The 27,662-nt window shown below is 44.8% G+C and overlaps 1 protein-coding gene and 1 long non-coding RNA gene across 3 annotated transcripts; one reads left to right on the forward strand and one right to left on the reverse strand.

Annotated features, from left to right (window-relative positions):
* Positions 1-9,616: 9,616 nt before the first annotated feature.
* ZNF706 (zinc finger protein 706) lies at positions 9,617-16,961 on the reverse strand. The gene is made up of 4 exons (XM_074577540.1): positions 16,770-16,961; positions 13,555-13,691; positions 12,270-12,377; positions 9,617-11,625 (listed from the first exon to the last, which is right to left on the reverse strand). The coding sequence occupies exons 2-3, from the start codon at positions 13,687-13,689 to the stop codon at positions 12,282-12,284; spliced, it is 231 nt and encodes a 76-aa protein (XP_074433641.1). The 5' UTR covers positions 13,690-13,691; positions 16,770-16,961; the 3' UTR covers positions 9,617-11,625; positions 12,270-12,281.
* Positions 16,962-17,057: 96 nt separating this feature from the next.
* LOC141739735 (uncharacterized) lies at positions 17,058-24,678 on the forward strand. Of its 2 annotated transcripts, XR_012585781.1 has the most exons (4): positions 17,058-17,369; positions 17,486-17,836; positions 21,610-21,725; positions 22,065-24,678. It is a non-coding gene; the product is annotated as an uncharacterized LOC141739735 (long non-coding RNA). The 2 variants fall into 2 exon arrangements; XR_012585782.1 differs by lacking the exon at positions 17,486-17,836.
* Positions 24,679-27,662: the final 2,984 nt, after the last annotated feature.

Below are 27,662 nucleotides of genomic sequence, written 5' to 3' on the forward strand. Positions count from 1 at the left end.
TGCGCTGTGCTGAGGAGGAGATCAGGGGGCCTGGGGATTCGTTTCCTCTCGCACAAGACTTGTCTTTCCAGACAGGAGGGCACTAAATGAAAAATAAATGACATGACGAAGCACAAGAAAGAGGGAGAAGTAAACAGGTTGGGCAGGAGGTGCTGGAAATTCAGCAAAGCTGATCTGCAAGGTGCTGGCAGCTCAGGGTTCACCGGGGGTAAAACGTGGAGTGGTAAGCCTTGACCTGGGAACTAATTACATTAAATACATAGCGGTGAAACACACCCAAGGATTTTTAAGGAGCTGTCTGGTTTCTCACTTCAGAAAGAGGGCTGCTCAGTACCGTGGTGGTTTTAAGCGTGGGGAGACCGGGTGGGGGCTGCTCCCCAGCCCTCCTCTCCGGGGCAGCTCTTTACCAGGTGAACATTCACGGTGCAGTAAAAAACCTACCTGGCCACTGCTGTGCCGAAAGTCGCACGGCAAAGCAGAGAGCAGAGGACATCGGGTGGGGGGGACCGCGGATGTGCCGTCCTGCTCTCTGCCACATTTGGTCCCAAGCCTTGCCCTTATCTTTCTGACTTGCCAGTTCGTCATCACTAAATAAGGTTGCACGTGCGACAGAGGGCAGAAAAGGAGAAGGAAGCGTGGCAGAGGGAAATGTGGTCTTAAAAAGATGCCTTTGCATGAATTTGGATGCTAAGGGCAAATCCTAAAAGGCTAAGGTAAATCCTAAAATAATAAAAAATATATAGTCTGAAAAACAAAAACCTGGAGTAAATTATTAACTTGTTGAAGGAGCAAGAGAGCCCCTCATCTGCCCATGAACTGCTTATCCAGTGAAGACAACAGAGAGGCAAAGAAAGAGTTGTTTCAGCATCTAGCAGCTGTCACAACTTCTGTTAAAGCAAGATACCTATTCTGCAGGGAAAGGCTTGTCCATGTGACCTGAGAAAAAGGATGGCGTGGCTGTGACCAGTTTGCCTTTTGGAAGGGCCAAAGAGCCCTGGCCGTGGAGCCGGAGCCAGCTGTGCCAGGTGCTGTTTGAGAGACCACCGGTGGATGCGGCACAGACGGCGGTGGGGTACGGGCAGATGGAGAGGCGCGAGGAAATAGCGAGGGCAGAGACCGGGAGGGCAGCAGGAGCAGCCCGGCAGCTGTTAGTGACTTGTGGGATGCATCCTGGCAAAGCAGGGTTTTGTGGAGGGGTTTGAAGGGAGGCAGTGAGGTCTAGGGAGAGGGAGGATGGTACAGAGAGGAGGCGAATATGGAAAAGCGACAGACGAGGAGACCGATCTTTTGGGCAGCTTTCTGGATGGCCATTCTCTAAGCGATGAGCAGGACCAGGCAGCGTATGTGAAGGCTACACACTAGAGGAAGGGACGCTACACGGAGGAGATGCCAGGGACCTGGAAAAAAGCATTGACTAAGGAAGGCAGAAGAATCAGCAAGAGTCCAACTTGGACAAGGTGATCTAGATGGAGACCCAAACCAAGCCAAGGGCTCATGTACAACCCAAAGGGAAAGAAAGAGACTGGTAGCAACGGAGAAAGGAGGAAGGGGTGAAGAGCTGTGGGCAGAAGGTAAAGAGTTTTCTGCAAGCAGGATGGAGCTACAGCTTTTGGCACGTGGAAATGTCAGCGAGAGAGGCTGAGATTTATTCCACAGCAAAGAGGCAGATTGAGGAGTTATTGGGAGTAAAAATGGTAGCTGACTCATGTTTTTGAAGAGGAAAGACTTATACAGTTCTCCTAGAAAGCTGTCTGGAAATGGGGATGAGAAAAAGCCTGGTATAAGAATGGAGAGGCTGGAAAATGGTAGCTGTTGGAAGACAAAACCAAAATAAATAATAATAAATAATGTTTTTTACATACCTTCTTAAATTAAAAGAAGGGCGGTTTCTACACAATATGAATCCACAGATTGGGATCCACCTCTTAAAACAGGTGGGGTTTACTATAGCTTAGGAAAAACAAGAGATGCCTATCTCAAAAATAAGTGATGTGTCTAGCACTCTGAAATCTGGTAACTAAGAAACTGAACCAAGGGTAACCACCGGGGTTATTTGTTTAATGTCTCCGCATACCAATTTGCCTGAAGCGTGGCTTGAGATAGACCAGTCTCAATAATGAAGAATCTTGATTTTAAGTTAAATTCTACACCATCTGTTTCATTATAATCAGCTTCCATTCACTCTCCAGGGGTAAAGTAATAGCTTTACTTGTTTTAACAAGCTGGACAACTAACTTTCAGCAGGAATAACATTTCAATACTTTCCCATAATCAGTTTTAGCAACTGAGCCAATGAGCTCTTGGTAGAGCTTATACCTGCCTGAGACCCAGAGCCATTTGCAAAGAAATTCTGGGAAGCAGCACTCTTTTCGGCTGTTGAGTTCATGGCTGGCCTTTGGGTTTTTTGGTGGCATTTTCCTATGTTCCCGTTCCTGTGTTCTAGTCTCCTCCTGAACGGTAACTGCTTCATTCCTGTTCATTTCCTCCCGTGGAGCTCCCTGGAAATGGAACGACTTCCTTTCCATCCCTGCCAGCTCTACAGCATGTGATCTGCTGGAGTTGAGTTCTGGTCAAAACATCCCCCATAAACATCCCTGCTGACAACGAAGTCTCAGCATCAGCTCTGTTTAAGTTTCCATACAGTTTTTCCAATTATATACAAGCCTGTTCAAGAATACTTGGAGATATGAGTACCTGGGTAAGGATCAATACACCATATGGAGGTCTGGTACAGACACACCCCACAACAAGGAGGGATGGAAGAGGAAAAAAAAAATCACCCAAGCACTGAGCACATTCATTACCACGTTAGTTAGAGGGATGGTGTGGGGGCACTTGCAAAGCATCTGTCACGGGTGCCATATATCATACAATCTCTCCACGATATTGTTAGTTTACTGCCTTTAAATGGACCTTGACCATCATTAGCAACCAATCAATTCTGAGCCAGCCTCAAGTGCTCAAAAGTAAACATTTAATGGAAGCAAACACAGAGTGAACTGTTCTTACAGTCTCTAATTGGGATCCCACCTCTCCCTCTCCTCCTTCCCTCGCACAGGGCAGCTGTCAAGGGAAAGCTCTTTGTCTTTGCTGCTCTCGTACAGAAATACAGACTCCCGTCACTTCCTTGCTCCCAGCCACAAGCTCGCCGGCATGGGCACCTCCGTTTGTCAGACTCTTCCAGGGGCTGATTTCGCTCACTTGCCCAGCAGAAGTCAAAGGGATCTTTTTCTGTCAGGGTGCTGGGTTGACTTGGCTCATGAAAGTTCCCAAGAAGCACTCGATGCCCGGTGGTGCTGGGGCTCGCAGCTGGGAGCAGGGAAGAGGGAGGCAGAAGGACCACCTTGTTCCAGCCAGTGAGAGCTAAAAATGGCTCTGCTGCCCACAGAGCCACCATGGCCAAAGCTCTGACACTGAGCAAGTCTGGTCCAGGCACTCGATATCAGGTGCTTCAGCCTGAATTCTTCCTGACTAAAGAAATACACAAGCACCGATGGAAATTTGTCGTGTGGTTTGGGTATTTCTCGGTTGTTTCTCTGGTGTCCAGCATTGCGGGAGGTTATTTTGCAGCTCTAACCCACCGTGCGCACTCATAATGACTGAGAGCGCCTTTCCTCTACCAGCTGCCTATTTTCACAAAGCTTACGGCGACAGGATTGCCTTTAAGACACCTCCCTTTCTGTCACATTCGTCTGTCTTCAGCCAAAAGGTTTGACAGTTTGGACCTTGCGCCGACCAGACACGACTGGTTAGACTGCTCATGTGGCCCCACAACCCTCATTTCGAGAGGAAGGCAGGCTGGTGTCCAGGAGCAGCAGCCCCAGAAAGCACCTCTGCGGATGCCGGGTTGCTTCTGTCCCTTCATAGGAGTGAAAGGTGAAGTCCGGCCACCACTGACTAAAAATAGACAGTGCAATCGCGTTAGTATTAGCAGTCAGTAGTTCATTGTTACATGGTCGTGCTCCTACCCGTCCACCCACCCCAGCTGGGGAAGGGAGGGTGACACAGAGATGTTTGGGTCCTGAGAAAATGCCTGGAGCCGCAGAGCAAGCAAGAGAGACAATTAATTTCAGAAGCGTCTAACAGAGTGGTTTCCAAATCTCTGTCCATGGGGCGCTAGTTCCTGTGAGGTCCAGAGAGTCATATTGCCCACACGGCGTTCCCAATTAAAAGGCTTATGATAAAATAGCAGGAGAAATTTTGAGGATTGACAGTGCCTGGAGTCTAAAAACATCTTATGATGTTATAAACTACGGTTTGTGAAATCTGTCTTGGTACAGCACTGTGTATATTTTCTAGGACAGAGTAGTGCATCCATCTCCTGGACACATAGAAATCGCGTCTTCTGATAGAGAGGTCAGTTTAACTGATTCTAGTAACGTACGTCATTTACAGATTTCACAAAGGTGTTCAAAGCAGCAACTTTCTTCACATGCACGTGAATGTTTAGCAAATGACAAAATTAAGTTCCTGCTGACTTCAGCGATGCAGAATTCAATTATTACTTGAGAAAAATACAAGCATGCTTTGTGCGTTTAGAAAGCAGGCCAGAAGCTGAGGAGTTGTCCTCGTTCGCTAGGGGCAGTTGTGGTCCCAACAGTGTCACATTCTTTCAGCTGCATAATAGCAAATTCTTTGAATGATTTACTGCAGCAGCAAAAAGCAGCTGTGTGCTATTTCCTAACCCTTCTTGACATCATCCTCCATAAACAGTATTTCTTAGGCCTCATTACAAAAAATATTCTCTTTTAGCATTGATCTGGTAAGAGCTAATACCAGCAGCAGGCACCCTTTAGAAAATTTATCTAAGGGTTAAGCAAATTTTTCTAAAATCACAATCTATATTTACTTTCTAAATACAAAATACAGCAAGTGAAATCTAGTCACAAATGTAAATTATTTTTCCCTCTGTTCCTGTGTGGAGGGAAAAAGGAACTCCATTGCACAGAGACCATCCTGCTCAGTTCTCATACAGCACACAGTCCCCTGTGACACGAAAACTGAAATTTGTCACTTTCAGCAACAGAAAGTGCCATTGTGCTAAGCGTTACTGTAACAGAAAGAGAGTAATGACCATAAGAATTCTGAATCCCAGCAGGACATATATAAACATTTTGGATGTATTTTTTTTTTCAGAAGACATCATTCTTCAGTTATTCCTTTGGTTGGAAATAAATACTCAGTTTTCACCCTTCAAAAGATCCACAAATAATTAAAAATAAAGCAACCGTTTTATTGCAAAATACATAGTGACCATTTAGAGGTAAAGAAAACATGTATACCAAAAGGACTTAAAACTATCAGCAGGTAATGGCTTCTGGAAATTGATGGCACACCAGGAATAAGAAGCGAAAGATGAAGGCCCATCCTGTTGGCCTGAGACCATGCTGTGCAATTAACATGCATTTGTTTTCCAGGGGTACTTTCATTGTGCAAAGCACCGTCTAAGACACAAAGGCAGTGTGGGTATTACCCCGTTATCGGAAAACAAAAGGTAAAGCAGACAGACACCATCTACTCCTGGCAAGGGGCTGGATGGCATCAGCATCCATATGGAAAAGACCAGACCGCAATGATTAAAGCTTAGGGACGGCCTTGAAAACAAGAGGAAGAAATGGTCAGAATGATGTCCGGTGAAAAGTCACTCGGACACTTCCTCTAATTAGTGCTATACAGTTTTATATACAGCATAACAGCTATTGCGCACCCAGGAGATTTAACAGGCCAGCCTGGTCTGTCGTGTCCTTCTCACTGCCAACCTGCGGGTAAGTAAACACTTAGCACAGCTCAAACTTTAGTGAGAAAGTCTGCAGCGCTGGCACATTTGGGACCATGAACTGATCAGGACGGAGTACGCAGAGCTTCTGATAGTTTCACAGTGGGCAAACTGTGCAAAAAAAAAAAACTCAACAAAAAAACTAAAAGGGATTTTCAAAGGCTGTGCAGCGTGCTGCGTAAATGTAAGAGTTAGTGCGGCTCCTGAGAGACAGACAGGTGGCTGGGCTTTAGGTGGCCCAAAAGTCAACAAATAACAGCTTGATTTTCAGAGCCAAAAAACAGCTGAGGTTCTAAAAGGCAGATACAAAGCCTATAAATATCTAGGGAAAGATAAAGTTCAGTATAGGTACATTACTTGATGAGGAAGGAAAGAAAAATGAAAGATAGGATTTATGAGTAGGTAACAAACAGCACTTTTGACTTCAAGAAAGCATGTAAAGAAGTTGAAAGAGTAAGTTGAAGTATTCAGAGGACTTAGATGGTATTTCAAGTTGACAATAGCTCATGACTCTTATCCTAGGATGCTCCAGCCATCAGCCACGTCAGCGTGGACCATGAGTGTTGCCCTGAGAACTCACAGAGCCTGTGAACAGAAAAGAGCCTGAGCAAGCAGTGGGAGAAGCACAAGAATTTAAAGAGAGACGAGGGACTCTTGTCAGTCAACCTACACCTGGAAAAAGGCTTGAGTAACTTTCATAAAATTCTATTTATTTGTAAAAGCATATGGAAAAGTAACCCAGGAACAGGCAGCCAGCGTGGATTTGTCAGGAACAAATATGCCAGACCCCACCACCATCCATTTCCTTCTTCATGAAAACTGGGCCGGTGGCCACAGGCGCACAGGATCCCAAATCTCCCTGTTGCTGTAAAGGCCTAGTCATTCTGTGAAGTCCTTACAGGTGAAACAGGGTACTCCAATCCATACTGACCATAAGGAGAACCACAGCAGTACAAAACGCCCTCAAAGAGTAATTACAAAAGGCTTACTGGGAACCTGGGAAGATACCCAAGCAGGGTCCTGGCAAGGCTTTGCCTGGGATCCATCCCATTCAGTGTGTTCATGAACAACTCACACTATAGAGTAAAAGAGGACATCCGCAAGGCTTCCCCATGATACCATACTTGTATGAACTGTAAACGGCACAGGAGACGGGACTAGACTGGTGGTATCTTGACAGATTTGGTCTGAGATCCATTAGAGACAGGTATGCGGGCACTAAATACATAGGCACAAAACGGAGATTACTAGTGGTACCCAAATGGATCTGGGATGTTCGCAGACCATGAACTGAATGCAAGTCAACGTGATGCTGTTGCAAAAAGGCAAGTATCATTCCAGAGTGCATTAACAGCACCGATATATGCAAAAGCCAGAAGTTAATTGTTCCAGCTACTCTGCACTAGCCTCAGCCAGCACTTTGGGTCACATTTTGGACCACACCATTGAAGAGCTGTCAAACTGGAGAGGATCCAGAGAAGAGCACCAACAATCACTAGACTTAGAAGACATGACCTATGAAGAGTGATTCAATTAACTGGGTTTACTTAAGAGAGAAGACGAGGAGAACATGATAGTAATGTTCAAATGAGGGCACTATTCACCACATCTACTGTGGTAACTCTCCAGCTGTATGGTTCAACAGTGGTCCGTGCTGCTTCTAAGGGCATGGGATCCCTTTTGTTGGAAGCTTTCAACAAGAAGTTAGAGAAACGCTTGTTAGTCTTGGCAGATTTGATCCAATCTCAGAGCGAGGAGATAGACTAGATAACTTTCTCCGATTTCCCGTAGTCCTTGCTTCGCTGAGAGTTCTTCAGCATCTAGTGATGTTTTGCACGCTGTTTGTGATTTTTCTAACAGCTACAAACAGGGAACGCACAAATATGTTTTCCATGCCATCAGAGTGCTGGATGGACCTTAACTTGATATATTTAATGGACGGTATTTCTCAGAGGAAAGCTGTGCCGTATTTCCTGAAAAACCTGAGACACTGCTTGAACCGATTCCTGTTGTGTAATAGTGTCGGGACAACTACAGACTCCTCCTGTTGCCCTCCTGTCCTCTTATGCTAAAAGCCATATGAGAGAATTGTACAATATACACCCAGCCTACTCCACCTTTTTTTGAAAGCTACCAAGGTAACTCCCCCAGTATCTATTGTGCCTTATCTATGTAAAACCTGTAACACAATAGACAATGCATTTTAAAAATTCCAAATAATTTTCAGAACAGATTGCAAAATTCTAAAGAGAGAACTTTACACCCTCCCACTGTTCACACTAGCGCAACATCGCTGATGCTGCTACAGAATATGGAAAACCACATACTGAACACCAGTCCAAACATGAGTTTTGGGGCTGAATTCAAAGTTCCCTGCAAAATCTGCGAGGTTCTAAATAGGCAAATCAAAGGCCCTAAAATTACACACAACAGAATGGGGCTGAGTAGGCAGAAATACAAGCTGACCTTTACTTTGTTTACAGCTTCTGCAGGACAGAGTTGGGAAGACCATGCTTTTATTAAAGCCAAATACTCCCCAACTTGTTTCTACGAAAATAGGAAACAAAACAGACCTCAAGCCTATCAGTATTTGGTGATAAAAGAAATTCCATCTATTCGCTCTTCTTATCAAGATGGGAAAACAATTCAATACAGTTTACAAAAATGCTACAAATTCCTTCATTACTATGTGGCTTGCAAACAGCCCGTGATCATTATTAGCTTTACTTGAGCTGAAGTGTTTTCAGCTCAACAGCAAATAACCAAAACGGATAGTCTCCAGGGACGCTTCAAGAGCACTGCACAAAGCCAACTACTTCCTTAAGGCTACATAGCAACTGTCTTCAACTTTTATTTATTTTTCACGCAGCTTTTTGATAGCAAGAAACCAGAAACCCTTAGAGATAGGTACAGTAGAGGTACAGAAACTCGTCTGAGTGACACAAATTACAAAACTGTTCTTGACTACTCAGTAGTCCCCAGGATGGCCTCATCATAATCACACATGATAACTTTTACTCTGAGTATCTAGATTGACTTCCCAAAACATTTTAAGCCTTGCTTAAAATGCTATTTCAGATGTCATTTAAAGAGACTCCCAGAAGAGATGTGGGCTTCTGAAAATCCAAAATAATTTTTTAAAGTTGCTCCGCAACTATCAGTGACAGCTAATGCCCATACTGACAACATGAGAACCCTTTACCTAAATGCTGCCCCTGCACAAAGACGAATCTTTCCCAAGGGAACATGGGAAACTTTCCAGGCCTATTTTTCTTTTCTTGTGAAGTCTGACAGCTTCAAGCTCCAGGACTGCCCAAAGCCAGGAAATTAACTTTGTAAGTGCAGTAATACTTGTTTTTAAAAGCAGGCAGGAAATATGACATTTTACATTTTAGTTTTTTAATTCTCTTTAATCAGACACATTACAATGCACAACTGTGTCTTTAGCCAGGTAACAGGGTGCCATCCTTCAGATCAGGAAGAGATGATGAAGAACTCCTAGTGCTTCCTCTGGCCTTTTAGGTACAAGGAATATTGCAGATATTCTAAATGAGGACGATTTCCCCGTTTAGTATAGCATTCCCCCTATACTTATAAAGCCTTTATAACAATTCAGTCACAGTTTTAATTTATTTTTGTAATTGAGATTGCAGCTACTGCAGCTAGGGATCTTATTGAACTGAGGATCAACCTTGCATTCTAATACATAAAAACCCACCACTTCGTAGGGTATTTTCAACTTAAGCATCATAAACTTTTGAAAATAAACTCTCACTGAAGTTAATCATCCCGCTAGTGATGCAGCTTTCCAGCTCTCCAGTGCTCATTAAGAGAGATTGCTTATGAAACAAAATCTTTTTATTTAATGCTACACAATCTGAATTGAAGGAATAGAACACATATTTCACCTCAGGACCAAGCTATAGGGATACATCCCAAAACATTTTTCAAAGTAAAACCAGATTACCAAATACCAATCAGTGCAAGAGACATCTTTATCCATTTGCGCTCAGAGTATTTTTTAGACAAACTACAGCATCAGAACATTTAAGTACCTCTCCCCCATACAGCACAAAGGTCGAGAGCAGATTTCTTGCCTTGTGGGAGCCAGTTTGTCAGGATATATGTATCGATAACATTAAAGAAAAATAAATGAAGCGTTACATTCTGATGTCAGGTGTACAAGTGCAGTAGTGGATTACTCTCAGAGGAGAACAACATTATCTATAAAAGTTAAGTGGTGTACAGGTTATCCCAGAGTGACTATCATACAGAGAAACTTTATGCCAAATTAAGTATTTACAGAGATACTGTCACAGCAAAGAGGACAGGAAGCTAGTCTCACAGAAGTAGTTCAATAAAGAGCAAATGAGCAGACGAAGACAAAGGCTTTGACTTTATATAATAAAATACCAAGTGCATCCTTTTAAGTGAATGAGTCTTTGAGACTATGGTCCTAGATTTTAGGAAGCCATTTGAAGGTCAGATGTACAGTCCTGCTGCGCAGCAAAGGTTACTTGGACTGCCAGAGTTTTTACATCCGTTGTAACCTCAGTAAATCACAGCAATTCTAGTATTGTTACTTACTGCAAGGTCAAAACTAAAGCTCTTAAATAAGCTCCCTCCAAATGCCAAAGATGGGATTTTGTATAGCAGACCTTCTAGCACAATTCAGACGTTTCTCCACTACTTCTGTGCTGTATATCTGGGATTAGAACTGAGCCCAGAACACTTTAAGGGTAATTATGTTTAGCTGCTCAAATGTTCTTGGCCAGAGAGTTATTATCCAGCTTTTTCTTGTCAATGCAACTTTAATCACATCCGATTTCTTAAAGTAGCCATATTATTTTAGTTACTTTGGCTCTTTTCCAACAGGCTTATTTCAAGCTAGTTGTGAAGAAAGGTTATTAATGGCTGGCTATTTTACATATTTCTTGAAGAGCTGCTACTGAAATAACCAGACGCATTTGTGGGAGAACATGTGCGGCTGACTGCTCAAAATATGATTAAAAATATTTTCAAATCAATTTTTCAACTAAGAGCAGAGCCGCTTTAATCTAATATTTGCAAGCATTTTTCAAGCCAGCATACCCAGAAGCTTTCAGTCCTGCCACCTCTCAGCCATCTACCAAATATGATGTGTAACAGGAGTCTCTCCAGTGCATGACTCCAAGGAACGTGATCCCTCATTGTAAAGGAATCCCATTCAAAATGGCTTGCAGTATTAGACTCCAGTACACAGGACAAAAACGTAGAAGGAAGTCTCATGATTCTCACGCAATTCCTAGGGAGTCTGCTGCGCCTTGAGCCAACAACTTGACCACTAGTGACCGGGCTCAAGCAGGCAGCACACTGAACAGTAAATCTGAGCAGCTTCCCTCTTCGCTTAAGATTAATTTACTGTAATGTACATTACTTTCAGTGGAATGACACTGCTCATGTTTTGGCAGGATGGGGAAAAATTCCACTTTGTCTTTTTTTTATTTTATAAGGCAGATAATGCAGAAAGTTGAAACAGAACTTCTACAAGGATTTAATCTGTGATATTGTAAAATCAAAGTACTACTTTATTAAATGAGTTATTTTACACAATATGAACATCAATATAATTACAATTGTAAAAAATTTTTTATAACAAGTATGGACTGATTTTTCAGGATTTCCAAATAGGGCACAACTGTACATTTACACAGAATTGTCTTTGCATGAAGCCCAAGAGGGAACAGCATAAAAATATGAATGTTTCTGTAGCCCCTTCATTTTTGCTGATCAACAGTTTTAGAAAAGCAGCTGCAGGTTTGTTATGTAAGGTCTGACAGTAGAAGAGTCAATAGGTGCCATGATTTCACCTATAAAAAACAAGAATAACTCGGTTAAGCTGAACTGTTACACAATGCTGTTTACCTTTATGTGAATGAAATACCATAATACTGGTTTTTACCTCATTTCAGCCTTTTATTATAGCCACTTTCAGTTACAGCCTAACAACTGGCTATTGGGAAATCTCTTCTATAGTTAACACAGAGGTTAAGTTTTACATTTGAATGCAGAAAAACCTGCATTCACTTGCATAACTTCAGGAACAAAATGGCTCAATTGTTGGAAATATACTAAACAACTATTTCCATTACATGTTTTGTAGCAACAGACAGATTGCATTTATTATACGTATTTTGTTCAAAGCAAAACTAACATTTTAACGCAAGAACTAAATAATAAAGTATTCCTACAACTCTAAGGATGACCATTTGAAATAACATTAATCCCTTTTAAAACAACCTCCATACATAGTGAAATGCCACTGCCATTTCACCCACATAACTATTAGTTTGTTTCTCCTGTATAACATTTCAGGGGTATAAATTTAACCTATAGTTAATATTTATATTAAAGGAAAAGAACCAAGTTTTAAGTCTCAGTTGTTGGTGGTAAAAAAAAAACTGATTCATAATATAACTTTCACAGACAATCATTTAAAAGTTAAGGTAATGACCTGTAGACAACTTTACGCCTGAACATCAGCCAGTTCTGGAGGAAGTGGAGTCTTAGGATGCTTGCTCTCAAAGTGCTGTTTGAAGGTCTTGGGATCCGGCATTTGTGTCTGATTAAAGAGAGACATTTAACTTTATGCACAGTACAAGAGTTAAATGATACTACAAAACCTGTTCCCCCCCCTACATTTTATTTTCTTTTTCCTGAAGCAAACAGTCTCCTCAATGACACCGCTCTAATGACAGAAGAGACATTAACTTAGCTGCAGATTAAGACAGAATATTTAACCTCAGATTTTCAGAGAGGTGCATTTAAGCATGAGTATCTCACTGTTTTGGCATGTTGATGACAGTATTCTTGCTAGAAATTTCCCTGCAGATCTTACACTTCACATGCTGGTTTGTTGGAAAACCTCCCTTCCTACCATTCTCTTTTTCAACACTTAAAAGATAAACATGTATCCTTTTCAGAATCAAATCTTTCCAAAAGCTATTTTTTTTATTTCTCAACAGGCCAAAGAGTTATGTGGCACAGACTGATTCTCTGCTTGGCACAAGCTACCTCAGACCGCTGCTGCTACACAGTTGCAGGCATCAACTACCCAAAGCGATTGCTGCTACAGCCTGATTTCACAAGAAAAGGAACTGGTTACAAGTACTTAAGCGAGCAGCCCCGAATTTGGAATCTTATTTAAGACATTCAAAGTGACACATCTATTCTGGGACTGACCATTTAAGTGAAAATGGCAAGTTTATCCTTCAGCTCCAGAACAAGCACATTCAGGAAAATCAGCCAGAAGGAAAGTATAATCTGATTAGTGCTCACATTTCTGATCTTCTGTCAAGTCATTTATTCTAGTAGAAGTTACTGTGTATCAGACTTACACTAAAGCACCACCACTTTTCCTCTCCTCATTAATATCAATAATCAGTGATTCTAAGATGGGCCAATTCCATCACAAAGAAAAGATGTTTCCATTTGGAGGCTGAACAGGAAGTGATCTCACGCTTTTTACATACTGTACTAACAGCACATGCAGACGCCTGCAATTCAAAAGGCAAAATAACTACCCAAAACAGATCTGTACATGACCTCTCAAATTTTCTCATATCTCAATTATCAGTAGAGCTGAGTAATCTGTAAGCATGTCGCATAACAGATGCAAATGCTTATAGCAACAAGCTAGACAGCCATTTAAGAAGTATTTTAGTTTCCAGTATATAATCTTCTAAAAATTCTGCTCTAGGCTGGAAGCTAGACCTGCCTACAATAATATTTTGTCTTACCCTACAGACAGTGCAGGTATATATCAAGGCAGCCTTGGCTGCAGCCTTCTGATCATGTCCTTGTTTCTTTTTTTGCTCAGCTTGCTTTTTAGCATTTTTCTGCTGCGACTGAATCTTCTGCTGTCCACGAGCCATATCTACAAACAAAAAGAAGACATTTAGTCTACAAATGTGAGAAACAACTGCTTCTAGCTGACTCAGAAGCCATAACCATGAGCGTAAAGCAGTCGTGCACTCTGTCCATAAGGCCTACAACTCACATAACTTATATACGACAGACATCCATTCAAGTTCTTTACTACATAAAGCCTCTCTGGTTCTAGTATCCTTAAAATACGTACCAGAATTATTAGGTGATTCTAAGGTTTCTTCCTCTACAAAGAGCTCCAAGGTCTACTTTTGAAAAGTGTTTTCAATAGTCATAATAATTAAAGTTTCCTTTACAGTTAACAGATACTTATTATCTGTTTTCACGGGTACAGTAAAATTTAGTTGTTTCTTTTTTTTTTTTTTAAAGCTTAAGACTCAACCTTTATTTCTAGGACTTGAAACAGGTTCCAAGAAAGGCAAATCAAAGCATTACCCGAGCTATAGTACTGTCTTCTGGTGCATGTGCTTGTGAGCTGCTTTGGAAATGCCAAGAACAATAGGTCATCCCCTTTTATTCAAGGCTATTTTTCCAGGTGGCCACTCATTTTGATTTTCAACCAACTTTACATGCATACATATTTCTTAGAAAGAAGTAAAATCGCCCCCATCAGAAGCCATTACTCTATATAACACAACAGCATAAAGGAAGCAAACACTATTGCCATATGCCATTAGAAGGTCCACCATAGAAAGAAACAAGATACAAAAATCACATTTCAGGGAGCACCAGAACAGCACATTTTACAACAGCAACGCTCCACCCGCATGCAGCCCACTAGGCCACCCTATTCAGTTTGCACCCCACCCCCAGAGCAGACGCCAGGCAGGATTTGGGCACACCAAAAGCGCAGGCTTCAGAGCGTGGTTATATCACCCAGCAGCCCACTTTCCGCTATTAGCTCTCTCGCAGTCCCTCACAGCCCACACACAATCCAGTTGTGCGGCACTCAAAGAAGCACAAGGCTTACTATACAAGCACAGGACAGATAGCCATGTCCATTGTTTGCAGGACAACTAGTAAAGTCTAACATGCTCAGAAGATTGGCTGGTTGGTCATTGCCCCTCTACACAGCCTGGGCATTTGCTGTAAGTTTGGTATTCATGAGAGACACTGCGTGGCTACCACAGGTCCGTCATGCAGTCCTTCCAACAAGGACTGACAGCCTTGTACTGCTGCAAGAGGGAGAACAGCCTATCCAAACAAAGACCGACCTACAATAAATGCGTGTGAAAAGCCCTTAAAACCATTATGAAAATGAAGTTTCTATGAAACACCAACTACATCTGGAAATTCACTAGTAGAGGAAGAATTTCTGGACATGTATCACAGTGCTTAAGACTGAGCAGAAAGATGGTCCTGAGACCCAGAACAGCTCTTGCGGCTTGAGAGGCACCTCTCAGGCCACAGTCCAGTTCTTTCACTGTATTTAACACCACCACGTAACCCTCTGCATAAGCATTACACTACACCTTCAGCGTTCCCTTCTCTTCCCCCATCAGTTTCTCTAAAGGAGAATTTAGAAGTCCATATGGCTAACAAAACTGAACACGAGAAAACACAAATTTTATTAACCATCATACAGAAATACATGTGGCATTCTACAGTTTCCATAAGATACAGCATTGAATAAGACTAAAAATATCAGCCTATGTTTCACTGTATGCTAGTTACACCAGAACGTCCCAGCCAGGGCCTCACACTGTTTATGTACAACATGGCTCAATGAGAACACTAAATTGAACACTGAATTCTCATCTAAAAAGAATAAAATAAAGGAGAGATATTGCCAACAGCTTTGCATACACTAGAAGGAACTGTAGGTTTTACTTCAGTTCTGAAGGATTACTGTAATGCTAATAAAATAGAAGTCAGGCGTTCCTGATAGAAAATATTCAGATATAATAAAAAATAATTACTTTCATGAAGTGTTTGGATATTACTTAATATTTCCGTCCCTTGATAAGAGCCTGTTAAGTAGTACATTGCAACAGCCAAACACATTGAGCTTGTATGTATTTGCCAACTGCTCATTTTATTTAAGACAAACAAGAAAACATGAACAAAAACATCTGCTTAAAAATATCAACCTCCATATGATACCCAAGAACAAAAATCCAAGATAATGTAAGAAATACTGCAAATTTAAATACTGCAGATTACACTAATACAGTTGAAACACACAGAGTGAATACGCAATTGCTGGAAAATTAAGACTATTTGGACTATCAGTATTCGAAGTGACAAAAATAATCCCAAAGTTCGTTTAAAAGAATGATGAACTCATCTACAAGGCTAAATCTGTATTTCAGTTGCACAACATAGATAAGCGTTGTTTTCCCTATCAGGCACACCCTCAGAGAGTCCAGCAAACCGGCCTGCTGTTTTGAAATAAAAATGTGTGAGCCCACAGGAAGCCTAACACCCCACAAAAACGTGCTGCCAAATCATAATGGCAACAGTAGGGGCATTACAAAGCAGCGAGGCTGGAGCCTGCAGTATGTTAATGCCTCACGCTGGGTCATTTCCTTGTAAGTAGCCAGAACCTGAGCAGAGAGTTTCAAGTCCTAAAACCGGACACCGACAGCTGCTTCCGCTGTCACTTCCAGAAACAAACGGCGGCTTGAGGTACCCTGGCTTCCCCGGCCCGGCAGCCAAGGGCTTGGGCCGGGGGAGCGCCAGGCTCGGCCTTCGCCCGGCACCACCGCGAGGGCAGCCCACGGCCTGCGCCCGGCCTGAAGCGCGAAGGGGCAGAGGGAGGCCACGGCCCCGCCGGGAGGCCCCCGCGGGGCGGGGGCGGCCGCAGCCCGACCAGCCCCACCACACGCCCCGCGGGAAGGGGTCTGAGGAAGGAAGCGGGCCCCGGCGCGGAGCCCCAGCCGCGGGAAGGCCGCCCACGGCAGGCCGGGAGCGCAGCGCGTCTCGCTGCCGGGCCGCCCCCTTCCCCCCCAGGGCGGGCCTGCTCCGCCGCGCCATGCCAGGCCCGCTCCCGTCACACCCGCCCCGACCCCCACCCCACCCGCCCCACTGCGCTGCGCCGCACGAAGGGCCGGCGCCCGCCGCTCACCCGGCCTGGGCGATCCGGCCTGGGCGGCCCTGGCGAGCGGGAGGAGAAGGCTCCGCGCGGCCCCGCAGCAGCCGCCGCCGCCGCCTGCCCGAGAGGAGGAGGAGGAGGAGGAGGAGGAGAGGCGGGGGGACACTGCGCATGCGCAGCCCCGCCCCGGCGCCCGCGCTGCCCGGCCCTGGCAGCGCGCGACCCGGCCCCACCGGCCAATGGCGGCGCCCGCCTCTTACATAACGCGGGGGGGAGGGCGCTGCCGCCGCCGCGCGGGCCTGCCCTGGGCGCGCGCTGGCCGCCCCGCCCTGCCGTGAGGGGGTCCCGGGGAGGGGGCAGGCCGCGGTTGTCGCCGGCCTCCGGTCCTGGCAGCCGGGCGGCTGGGCTGGCGGTCGCCGTCCTCGGGGGCAGGGCGAGGCCCGGGGAGGCCGCCTCGGCCCTGAGGGGGCTGCGAGGCAAGGGCCGTGCCTCACGCCTCAGGGGCCAATGTCCGGCATGGCCGGGGGCCTGGTGCTCGGGAAAGGATGAGGGACGTGGCATGACTGCGGCCAGAGATCCAGCCGAGCTCTGCCCGCGCTGTTCCCCAGCATCATGGCCCCCGCTGCCCCGCAGGTAGGTTTTCAACGAGCTCCGTCCGGCCTTGGCAGGCCGTGGGCAGCGCCGCGCCGCAGCGCCGGTGGGACTGCGGTAGGGGCCTACCCTCAGACCATCTCCTCTGTTCCCGGCAGGCCCTGCTCGCAGCCACATTCCTCTGTGCTTAGCATACCGACACAGCCTAAAAATAGTTACTGCTCCTCCTCAGTGGGATCCAGGAGAATGGCTCTGGAGAGGCTGTACGGAAGGGGCTGGAGGCCGGGCAGGGATCCTGGAGAGGATGAAATTCTGTTCAGGTGTCAGCTCACACAGAAAGCCCATGCAGAGGCTACAGGGGTTAAATGAACTGAAAGCAGAAGGAAACGGCCAGAGATGAGAAGCAGAATTTTCTTCAAGTTGAAGTGCGCTAGATCTTATTGTGTCATTTAAAGCAAGAACCACAGAGGAAGTCACAGGCTGCATTCACAGCACAAGCGATTTGAAAGGTATTGGCTTGCTTGAATACAGATGTAGGCGGGTCCTGTAAAGAAGGCTAAAGGAGCACTTTACTTTAGCACTGTATTTTCTATCAACATTTTCATATATCCCAAGGGAAGGCTGAACGTCTGTGCCTTCTCAGATTATACACCTGGTAGGAAAAGGAGAAATAGAGGCAGCATCTCTGCTCAGAGATGACATTCCACCAGTCTTTGAGCAATTGTTGTGTCTTTAAAATAAGCCTGTAGTCTTGAACAGTTTCTGTCTGGGGCAAAACAGCAAACATAATACACTTACTGGAGGAATTACTAGGTATTGGCTATGCATTTTACAGAGGCCCAGACTAGGTGGCTGTAATGTTCCCTTCCATCTGAGAGAGAAGAAAAGCAACAAAAAAAGTCCCCAAAGCAGTACAGTGAACATTTTGGGCCATCATTATGAGTCGTGCCCAGAGCACGATGGCAGTTACAGGGGAACTATTTAGCAGGTTATTGACATTTAAGTCACTGGAAGTAGGTCTGGATGTGACAAGATCTAAGACAGTCAAACATAAGCCTATGATAACAAACGAAGTTCTGTTTTTACTGTTTTCAGTGATCTCTTCCATATTAAACTGACAGCAATAAAAATGCTTATACCTGGGCAGTGCAATCCAAAATGCATTGAAATGATCTTGTCAGTACATTTGTCACTTTATGAAAATACGCAACTATAAAAAAACAAAGTACATGTGCGCATGCGTGTGGGGCGGTGGGGAGAGGTAGGCATTTTGGGTTCTGTGCTTGGAAGCAGGTGGCTTTCAGAATGAGGTTTCGCTTTGATCAGAGAGAAGACTGCTGAGTGAAAAAGTAGGCTCTTTCCTGGCTGATACTATTTTAGGAAGACTGCTGGCCTCAGATGTGGAACCGGAGGTGGCTTTCAAGTGTCATGTCCCCATACTATGGTGCTGCTGTGCACCTGGCTGGACAAGAATTTCGAATACAGCAGATTTCTTGAATGCATGTTGAACTGGTCTCTGAACGTTTTTCTGCTTTTGGTGGAACAGAGGATCTCCTGGCAGGATGGGGGACTACGGCCTTCCCTCTGGCTGCTCTGACTTTTGTCCCTTTGTGCTGTAGATCCTGGTCACAGCATTGGTCCCTGTATTGCCCAAAGCACGGCTGTGCAATTTAGGTGCTTCCGAAGAGGCTGCTAGGAAACAAAAACCTGGCGTGAAAAAAGAATACGAGTTCCAATAGTTGAGATTTCTACTATGAAGAGAACGAGGAAAATTTCCCATTCGCTCTAAATAATTTTTCAAAATTCATTCACTGCAAGAAACTTACTTATCACAGCAAAAGGGATATTTCCATGCATGTGTGCCCGTTAGCAGAGATACACGGGTGATAGATACGGTGAGCTGGTGGAGAGGCGAGACCGGTCTGTGTGCTGGATGCTTTGCATAGCTCTGACAAAATCAACCCATCGTAATTGCAGTTTATCTGACTTACGGACTTCCTCTGCTTTGTGTTCCTCCCATAGGAGGTGAAGCAAGCCAGAGTATATGAATGAAAGTATAAATAGAAGTTAAAATGAAAAATAAACGTAAGCTTTAGACTGAAATGTTGTATCTTTAAATTGCTAGAAATATACTGCAGCATTTGTATACGTGCTTCTTGTTTAATTGTTGTTTTCTCATTTAAAAACAACTCATAAACCCCACAGATATTACCAAGTATTCTGCATTAAAATAGAGTGAAAATCAAGAATACCTCTCAGTAGTTAAGGGTAGACCAACTGCAAGGAGTTTGTCATTATCCCCAAGCCAAGCCTTAGAAAAATGTTTCAGTGGTTACAATTCACTGAAATCTGTGGCAGCATCATACATATAGAAAACACAGCTCCATATGCGCATGGATAAGGCATTTTAGCTCTCATGGAGCCCCTAAGAATAGTCCAATTTTTTCTTTAAAGAATACATTATTATCTTCTCACGATGAGATTGTTGATGAGGAACAAGACTCCAATTTAAGGCCAAGCATGAATGTAGTGAACAACATGACCAGAAAAAGCAAAATGCTGGTCTACTCAGGAGGAAAGCAGCAAAAGAAACAGGAAGGAGCAATGCTGTAAGACAGGATTATTTTTTAGTTTTTCTTTTCAAAGTCTTCATTGTTCATTATTCTCATGCTCATTTCCCATCTCTTTGGATTCCAGCCCCCCATCATTTTCTGTGCCTGCACAGAGGTGCAATTTCTGTCATTAGATCAAAATATCTGTTCTGCTCAACAGTAACTTGTTGACACTTGTATTTTGTTGCAAGTCAGTTTGAGGTCTGTCACCTTAGTGTGACTGGCATCCCCAGCACAATTCCTTGCTATGCACCAGCTGACATTTCGACATGTGTTATTAAACCCATTTTGAAAGCAATTGTTCTGAGGTGCAGGTCAAGTTTGCTCACAGCAGCATAGGTGGGGCTGCATCTCCCTTCTGAATCAACTCCTGTCTGCCTGCCAGGTCCTCCCACTGCTGTTCCTGACTGTGCTCGCTGCCTGCATCTTTTTCCTGCTTGTTTGCTTCCGTGATCACTATTGATCCAGTGTCTCATTGATCAAACATCATCTCACCAGCTAAACGCTGGCTTGTGGTCAAGTGCTGCCCTTTGCTATTCACTTGCAGGGAGTATGTGTGCCAGTACCGTGTGCCTGGCTATTGATTGATTTCATTTGGTGTCCCACCGTGACCCCTCGGCACGTCTGAACAAGTTAAGGGAAGGGAAGGGAACATGCCCTGAGCCCTGCAAGTGACAGAGATCTTCACACTAGATTTTGTGGATGCAGACCAATGTTGACAAGAATGCAGAACAGCAGAGATTGGCTTTGCAGTTGAAGGTTGTAAGACACAGAATTTTAAGCCAGTATCCTTTGAAAGGATATTCAAAGCCAATGCGGTGGTAGATCAGAGTCAGTATCGCTGAATTTCAAGGTGACATGGTCACAGGCAGAACTCCAGACAGGCTGAAGTCCTCTACAGGTAGTATTGTTTGATATAAAACATTGTGCAGCAGCCCTTAACCTAGCTCACAGGACTGACAGGGTAGCGTTTTGCTCATTTATCCTTTTTCTGCTTTATGGACTTCTACCTCCTCCCTTTCCCATGCGTTAACATACCATTGTTTTTCCTGTGAATGCATTTTTTCACAACCACTGCTCCAGCTCTCATACATCCAGTTCATGCCTCCCTGACACAACATTAACTCCTGTCCCTCCGTTGACCCTGGTTGCTGTGTGCTGCTTTTCCGCAGTGGGAGTGTTGGCACCTCATGGGATTGCCCAGTATCGCTGTCGTGGCAAATACAAAAAAGAGTGAGATCTTAAATCACATATTTGGTTCATAGATGCAGTAGATTCTTAGCTCTGCACTGGTATGAGATGATACCAAATCACAATACATATATACTGCAGAAAGAAATATTTTAAGGCAAGTGATGGTATGCCTCTTTCTGCATGTTACTGTAGAACCAAGTATTTTGTAGTGTACAGTATGCTGATCTGTAAGGTTTAAAAATGGAAAATGAAAGGGAAAAATAAAAAAAGAGCAAATAAAATGAGAAAGAAAGCCAAAGACTGTGCTCTGTTTTGAAGGAAGCCGGCACAGCAATGCAGCGATCTTGGCAGGGCTCCTCAAGCTTGTGATACCCTTACACTTCCACATTAGCTTTGAAGAACCAGCCCCATTAGCAGCAATGCAGCATCTTTTCCTAGTTTGCCTGCTGCCATTCTGAACAGTCTTGTTGTTTCAGGGACACCCGATAGGTGACACCCACCAGAACAAGGACAACTTCATGTGATGTCCACCATATTGACAGCCTCCCTGTGCTGCTCACCATACTGATCCTCCCATCAGCAGACTTCAGAGGTACATAAACAAGAGTGACATTATCCTTCCTAGCAGGACTGTCCCCTCTTCTTCCACACCTCCAGTGAGCTGGCAGCCTGCCAGGTGCCCACACATCTGTTAACCTTTTCCAAAAGTTGATACAATGGTCGCTTCTACCTCACCCCTACCATGGGCCCAGGATCCTGTGCAATGAGGCAGCCTATGGAAATACTTTTGCCACCAAACCTTAAATTAGGACAAACCCAGGGAAGGGTGTCCCAAAGTTGATGTTAGGTTGTGTTGTGTTTCTTTACTTTTGCTGGCACAGAGACTACAACTAATTGCCCTTTCTCTCTTTTTTTTTTTCCCCTCCCATAGCTCCTGACCCTTTGTGGCAATCATGAACACAGCTGCTTCAGCGAACACTCCTCTCCATTGGAAGGGCAAAACAATGTTCAAGGGAGGATGTGACATAGAGCTGATCACATCCTCCGAGAGACAAAAAAAGAGAGGGCTTGAGCAAAGAATGAAGAATGCCAGAGAGGAAGGCAGTCAGAAGCTTGGAGATACAGTTCCTCAAAGGTGTGCAAGGCATATGCACCTCCTGAAGAGCATGGGCAAAGATTGCTTTGTGGCCTCTGAAGTATTTTGCAGTCTCTTCTCTTTTAAATCCATGTTGTTGGATGTGACTTTTGCTAAAAACAACAAGGCACAAATGCCTACCTCGGCATGTCACAACTTTTTTGACCAACCCACATAGACAAACTGGAGACCCTGAGAACATACGCTTCCATTCTGTATAAACAGTTTAAAATAGATTTTAGCTTTGCACAGCATTACGTGCAGTTACTATTTTTAAATGCACACCAATTGATCCGATGTGTTCATTCCTTTTTTGCGTGTGCCCTCCATTCATGCTTTTGAGTCTCATGTAGGTTCAAGTGCCTGCCTTACCGTGAAAACCAATATATCCATACATTTTTAATTAATTCAGAATACCTAGATTTCCCTCCTCTCCACCAATATAGTTAAATATATGTATGAAGCATGAAAAAAATCCTTGCACTATGTCATGTGCACATTAAAATATGTGCAGCAATTGTAATTAAAACCTCTCACGAACATGCCAACGTTGTTGACAACTTGCCTCTAGCCTCAAGGAGGGCAGTACATCCCGCTGTCTCTGCACATCCCAGAGATGCCTCTACGTTGAGGTGGCTCAAAGCATCCACCAGCTCTGCTTGCTTCCTTCTTCAGGCCCATCTGCAAGCCTCCGCCCTCGTACTAGCAAATATTTTGGTAGCTGCTTATTGTATCTTGCAGAAGGGGCAGTTACTTCTCATCCCCAGGCAGCCTCTCCATCTGTCTTTCAGTCATCCACCTGCAGATTTCACTGCCATTCTGGAACTGCTAAGGCCAGGGTGGGAAGCTCTTTCTGCTGTCCAAATAGCATGTGAAATCTTGCTGGGCCAGGAAGCAGAGGCCAAGGGTGCATCCCAGAATGACACATCCCAGAATGAGCACACAGAGAGTCAGTACACAGGAAAGGGCCCCGCAGCTGCAGGACATTCCTCATGGAAGGAAAGCAGCCTTGGACATTGGAAAGTGCCACACACACACTGCTGGTTTTCACAGATCAGCAGTGCTGGCTCAGCCCCAGCAGTCTGCTGCTTCAGGAAGAGATCCACGAGAAACATCTGCTGGATTTCAACTTTTTCCTTTTCAGATGCCCTGTTACACTCACTCTGAAGTCACTGCATGACGTAAAGGCAGGAATCCAAAGAGCCTACTGCAAACTGAGCTGTGAGGATTGCTCTGATCGCGAGTGTTTCCTGCCAGCTGCTGACAGCCCTTTGAACATAGTAAGGTCTAGCTCACAAACACTGGTGGATAAATAGGACTTGGCAAGAGAAATCAGGAGAATGATTTGGTTTGCACCAGGCCACTGTATCCCCTTGCTTTCTGCAAAAGATCCCATAGCAGCAGAGCAATGCGCTATGGGATGCAGAACAGAAAACATATTTCTGGAAGCAGCCAGCAATGCCAAAAGACTGCAGCTAAGTAATGGCAAAAGACATTCAGACGTGCTGATTGTCAGTATTACTGCAGCTGGGTTACTGTGGATATATGAAGCGCACAGTCATGGGGCATCTACTCAGTAGACGCTCATAAGTTTACTCTTAAGACAGACTGCCACAAATGGAGGAACAGAAATCTCTGTTCCTGCTATATGGCTGGTGTCTGAGCAGCACAGGCAGAGGGCTTTTTTTTCACTGTGTCCTTTAGCCCGGCTTTTGCTTGGAAACTGCAGGAGAAAACCAAGGAGGATGAATTATGCTGCTGTGAAAATACTCAGTGCACATCTCTAATCAGGCAAGACAGAATAGCGCTTAAAGGAGAGTCCCAGAGCTGAAAAGAAACAAGACCTGGTTATGAGGTAACATTAGGTACAGACTTTGCGCATTAGTATTTACTAAGTTAGAAAAATTTAAAGCTCTCATTTAAACTACCTGATTAAAAAAAAAAAAAGACGACTCATTTTAATCTGACTGCTGGTCTGTAAAGCTAATTTGAAAAATGTGCTCTTGCAACTTGTCTGAAAAATTATAATGAACTGAAGTGGAAATGCCTGGTGCTGGAGACTTGCATATCTGTCCCAATGGGGAAGTGTCTTTTACAATGCTTCCATGGGCAAAAAGACCAGGATAGAAAACAAAGGTCTGATTGATCCTGCCCATGCTTAGACAGGTATAGAGCTTCAAGACCTGCCTGCTGCACTCTCTCCCCATCCCCAAGACAAGATTGCAATCCCTTACCATCCTGCACCTGAGCCTTCCTTCTTCCACATCTCCAGTGTACCCTTCTCCAAACCCCCTGTCCCAGCTCTTTCTGGCACTGCCCCCTGTGTCCCGGCGCCCACCCAAATAACTCCAGCTGTGCAAAGCTCAAACCAAGGCTGCCAGCACAGCCTGAGCCCTTTCGCACTTCAGCTGTTCCCTATTTAAAAATGTGCACCTTTAAGCAAGATAAATTTAGACTGGAAATGATCTCCCAGGCTTGTTGCCTCTATATTTTTCTCGGATACTGTAAAGAGTTCTTTGGTGAGAGAAATCTTTTCCTCAGATATTTAAAATCAGAATCAGATTCCTTTTTTACCTTTCTTTCTGACATTGAATAGTGCTTTGCTAAGAACAGGCCCTTGTGGGACCGACACTAGTAAAAAGGCTGACACTGAGGGTGGCTTCCCATCTACAAGCTTTTTTTGAGATTTTGTGTAGTCAGGTCCCAGTCTGTTCCCATGGTTTCCATTAGTTTTTATAAACAGGATACCTGTATTTCTCTCTTGACTTCCTAACACTGTGCTGAGGACATGCAGGTCGTGGGTGGACATACACTGCAGAGTCGACCTGCTCCCTGGAGTAACCAGGCCTGGGTCTCACTGGTGTGCAGCACCCCTGTTGGAGACACTGTCCTGACTGCTTTACTGGGTGCTCAGAAGTCCTGAGGATCTTCCCCAAATCTTTCTCTGGATGTCCCTTCCCATATGCCAGGCAAAGTTTCCATGAAGAAAAAGGTAAAGCCTGATGTTCACTAACCACTATGGATATTCAGACACCACCTTTGACTTGGAAACCTCCAGCAGTACCCAGATGGAGCTGGCCAAGTAAAACAGACTGATGGAAGGGCTCAGGCTGATGTAGCTTACTCTGAAGCTCAAATACCTTCTTCCTCGTAGCTCCAACCCTGCAGCCTGTGCCGGCACAGAGCCTCCCCGACCAACTCTCCTCACAGGCACTATAGCTCTTAACTCCACTAATTAGACCTTGGCCTGGGTCAGGAAACAACCTTTGTGCTCTACGCAGCTCGAGAGCCTGTGGCTCTCATTGCTCAGAGAGGCGCTGCGGAGGGCGAGGTGCTTGGGCAAACAGTGATGATAGAGGGAAGAACGTATGGCTTTGCTGGCTCAGCACTGGAGGTGGCTTTTTACCACACCCGCCTGCAAAGAAAGTGGAAATCTTTGTCTTGGGAAAGAGGAGGAGGTGGAAGAAGCCACCCTTGTGCTTAGCACAGCCCAGGCAAGAGAAAAGGCTTTGGTCAAGTCTCTATGAATTTGTTCAGGGCTATCGGGGAGAATTATATGACAACTCTAGGATCAGTGGCAGGCTCACTATTCACTTCTGTTTTTTCTGATCCTGTGGAATGCACCACCTTCGGATGCTGGATCCCCTGCCCCTCAGCTGTCTCATGATGGGACATCTACATTCTTAAATCTCAGCAGGGGTGTTAGATGTGCTTGCAGTCTGTGTGGGTGTGCTGCACAACACACAGAGACCCTGACACATCAGCATCCTGCCCTGGGCAAAGGCATTGTGGCTGTGGAAACCGGTGATCACTTCATCCAGCATCTTTCTTGGTGCAAAATACTTGGTTTTAGCAGTTAGGAGAAAGCATGATGGCAAGGGGATATTAAACCAGTAAGCATACTTACATGTTGTGTCTCATCTAACCTTAGTGAATCCTGAAGAGTCTTAGGTGGGATTTACTGGAGCAGAAATGAACCAACTTGATCACACAGTAGAAAGCCTCATTGCTCCTGAGTGCCTGCAGCTCTTAAATTCCTTGTGATGAGGGAGACAGCAGACTGTAGCATTAGGGTTACTTGCCCTGGTACAGTCTAGTAATGTCCCTTTTGACCAAAAGTGTCAGGTGGCCTCTAGGAAAGGCCTCAAGATCTCGTTACTCAGATGCCAAGGGGGAAACAGCTGTTCCATTGTGCTGCTATAGAAAGACCATGGCAATGATATCCACCACAATACTGGTAATCCTCAAAAAGTATCCAATATCCATTCTTCAAAGAAAGGGCTGAGTGCAGGCTGGACAAGCCTGGTGTTAGTGAACGCGTTCCAACCTGCTGTGAAATTCTCTAGAGAAGTTAAACCCTTACCCCTTTGGGGTAGCTGCTGTCCAGTAAAGTCTCCACTGCTGCCCTTCAGGCACTGGCTTTGAATGGGGCTAACAACAATCAAATGGCACACGCCACAGCGGAGCCTTAGCCAGCGCTAGTCTGAATAAGGACAGAAGTAGTGCCATGACAGATAATGTCAGCTGTGAATAACTTTATTCCTTTAACATCTAAGGAAGGTGCAACTAAGAATTTCTGAACTTTGATTTGCTTGCAAGGCATCCTAAGAGCTAATCCTATGTAATACTATGGGCTGCATTGCTCGCTAGCGCTGACGTAAACAGCTCCATTAGCATTAGGTGCATGGCAAACGCTCAGACAACAGCTGTACTTGGCCTCCTCTCTGGTTCTGCTCTCTATTTAATGAAGTCTTATGTGTGATATAGAAATACTGGGAGGAATCCATCCCACCTCTACTGGTTTGAACGTTGTTGCCTGTGTTTGACTCTTTCCAGAAGGCCCACAAGTGAATTTAAAAGAGGTGTAGTTGTTCATTTGCAGCTTGCACATGGTACAAGAATGCGGTACCTGGCCCTGAGCTCCTCATCCGCAGGACGTGTCACAGATCTTGACAGCTGATCACTGCGTTTTCCTGCCAGCTTCTCTTCATGGTCTGCTAGCTGCTGTTTTGGAGATGATCAAACTTGCTCCTTGGCATCTATTCAAGCTGTAGAGTCCAATTTATTTCTAGCACAACATCCGCCGGCTTTGCCTCTGCAGTATGTTGGCCCAGCCTGTGCAACCTCACTAACTCAGAAGTAGCTCTGATTTCTTTTCTATTGCCAACAGACAGAGGCAGCAATTAAGATGATGACTGCATTTTTAAGGACTTTTTCTTCAGGAGGAGCGTAGCACCCTGCGATCGGTCCCTGGCAGTCTCTCCTCCCAGGGGGAGCCTTTACGAGCGCAGGGGGTACTTCTGCCACAGAAATGGAAAAGCTCAGCTGAGCCCAGGGCTCCTGGCTCATCAGAGCTCTGCTTCAGCCTCAGATCTCACCCGGCTTTAAATTCTT

The sequence above is a fragment of the Larus michahellis genome, chromosome 2 (assembly GCF_964199755.1).
Source record: "Larus michahellis chromosome 2, bLarMic1.1, whole genome shotgun sequence".
NCBI lineage: Eukaryota > Metazoa > Chordata > Aves > Charadriiformes > Laridae > Larus > Larus michahellis.